This window comes from Cicer arietinum, chromosome 6, assembly GCF_000331145.2.
Source record: "Cicer arietinum cultivar CDC Frontier isolate Library 1 chromosome 6, Cicar.CDCFrontier_v2.0, whole genome shotgun sequence".
NCBI classification, from domain to species: Eukaryota; Viridiplantae; Streptophyta; class Magnoliopsida; order Fabales; family Fabaceae; genus Cicer; species Cicer arietinum.
The window spans coordinates 19,417,333-19,419,033 of NC_021165.2; the positions used below are offsets into that span (position 1 = coordinate 19,417,333).

Below are 1,701 nucleotides of genomic sequence, written 5' to 3' on the forward strand. Positions count from 1 at the left end.
AAATTGACTAATGTATTTAGGATGTATCTTGTACTTTAACATATACTATTGTAACAGTAATGAAACCTAAGGTACTGTGATTATAAGATTTATCAATGTTCAATCTCATATTGTGATCAAATGAAAGAGACTAGCAATGCATATTATATTTTGTATAGTATTTACACTGTGCTACGTAAAGCACATAGCTAATTAAGTATTGAATCTCATTAATTGAATTTCATCAATTGATTGAATTGAATTACAATGAATGGAATCCTACTTTGTATAGCATGCATGATCAGTACAAAACAAAATCCAAAAGAGTTCTAATTAACTTGCACAATCTCTAACTAATTCAGATAACTAACTGACTATTTTACAAAGTAGTGATATATAATCTAATATCTCCCTCAAGATGGATAATAGATGTTGATGATTCCCAATTTGGAAATGAGAGTGGAGAATGCCGGAGTGGGAAGAGTCTTAGTAAAGATGTCAACTAATTGGTGCTAAGTTTTGACATGAATGAGTTTTAGTAAGTTTGATTGAACCAACTCTCGTATAAAATGGTAGTCGATGCCGATATATTTAGAACGTTCATGGCGAGCAAGATTAGAGGCGAGATGGATGACAAATTTGTTGTCACAAAAAACCATAACTGAAGTTGGAGAGACTTCAAAGTGAACAAGTACACGGCACAATCAAACAACTTCGCTGGCAGCAGAGGACAACGCCATGTACTCAGCTTCAGCAAAAGATTTAGAAACTGTAGGTTGCAGTTTTGCCTTCAAATAAACTAAAACATCACCAAGGAAGAGGTAAAAATCAGTAGTGGATCTTCTGGTATCCACACAACTGCCGCAATCAACATCAACATAAACAGAAAGCGCAAGAGAATTAGTTGAAGGAAACAAGAGACCTTTATGTTGAAAGCGCAAGAGAATTAGTTGAAGGAAACAATAGACCTTGACCTGGTGCAAATTTAAGGTACTGCAAAAAAGATGGTGAACAATAAGGAGATGAGGTTGTCATGGCTTTTGCATATATTAGCTTAGTTTATGAACAACAAAGCTAATATCAAGTCGCAATATAATCAAGTACATGAGTTTTTCAATGAGTCATTTGTAAAGTGATGGATCGTTATATGTCATTGCTTGACTTAGCAATTTCCAATCTTAGGAAATACCTCATGTTACCAAGAACTTTTAGTTTGAACAATAACTGAAAGGAGGGCATGAGACTCAACAGTTTTGGTGAAATTTGGCTCATCCAATACAATATCATCTAAGTAAACAAGTAGAATGGGCAGAGAGGGACTTGAACCAAAAGTTAACAAGAAATAATCATTTCTTGACTGAGCAAAACCATGAGCAAGCAAGGTGGTGGAGAACTTGCAAAACCATTGTCGTGATGCTTGTCTGAAGCCATACAAGGATTTGTTCAGCTTGCAAACCAAACCCTTTTTAGCAAGATGATAACCCAAAGGAGGAGTCATGTAAACCTCTTCAAAAAGCTCACCATTAAGAAATATATTGTTCACATCTAATTGCGACAAATGTCATTTCTTTAGCCAGTTAGAGCAACACTAAATGTCATTTAAGTGACACTAACGTTTAACTTCGAGTGATTTAGTATTGACCCGACACCGACGCTAATTTGACACCTAATCAGCGTTTGTGTCGGCTTTTACTGAGTTTGTGGCCAATGCTAAAAATAATT

At 35.2% G+C, this 1,701-nt stretch overlaps 1 protein-coding gene across 1 annotated transcript; it reads right to left on the bottom strand.

Annotated features, from left to right (window-relative positions):
• Positions 1-683: 683 nt before the first annotated feature.
• On the bottom strand, positions 684-1,477 carry LOC140920653 (uncharacterized). The gene is made up of 2 exons (XM_073369455.1): positions 1,179-1,477; positions 684-972 (listed from the first exon to the last, which is right to left on the bottom strand). The coding sequence occupies exons 1-2, from the start codon at positions 1,475-1,477 to the stop codon at positions 684-686; spliced, it is 588 nt and encodes a 195-aa protein (XP_073225556.1).
• Positions 1,478-1,701: the final 224 nt, after the last annotated feature.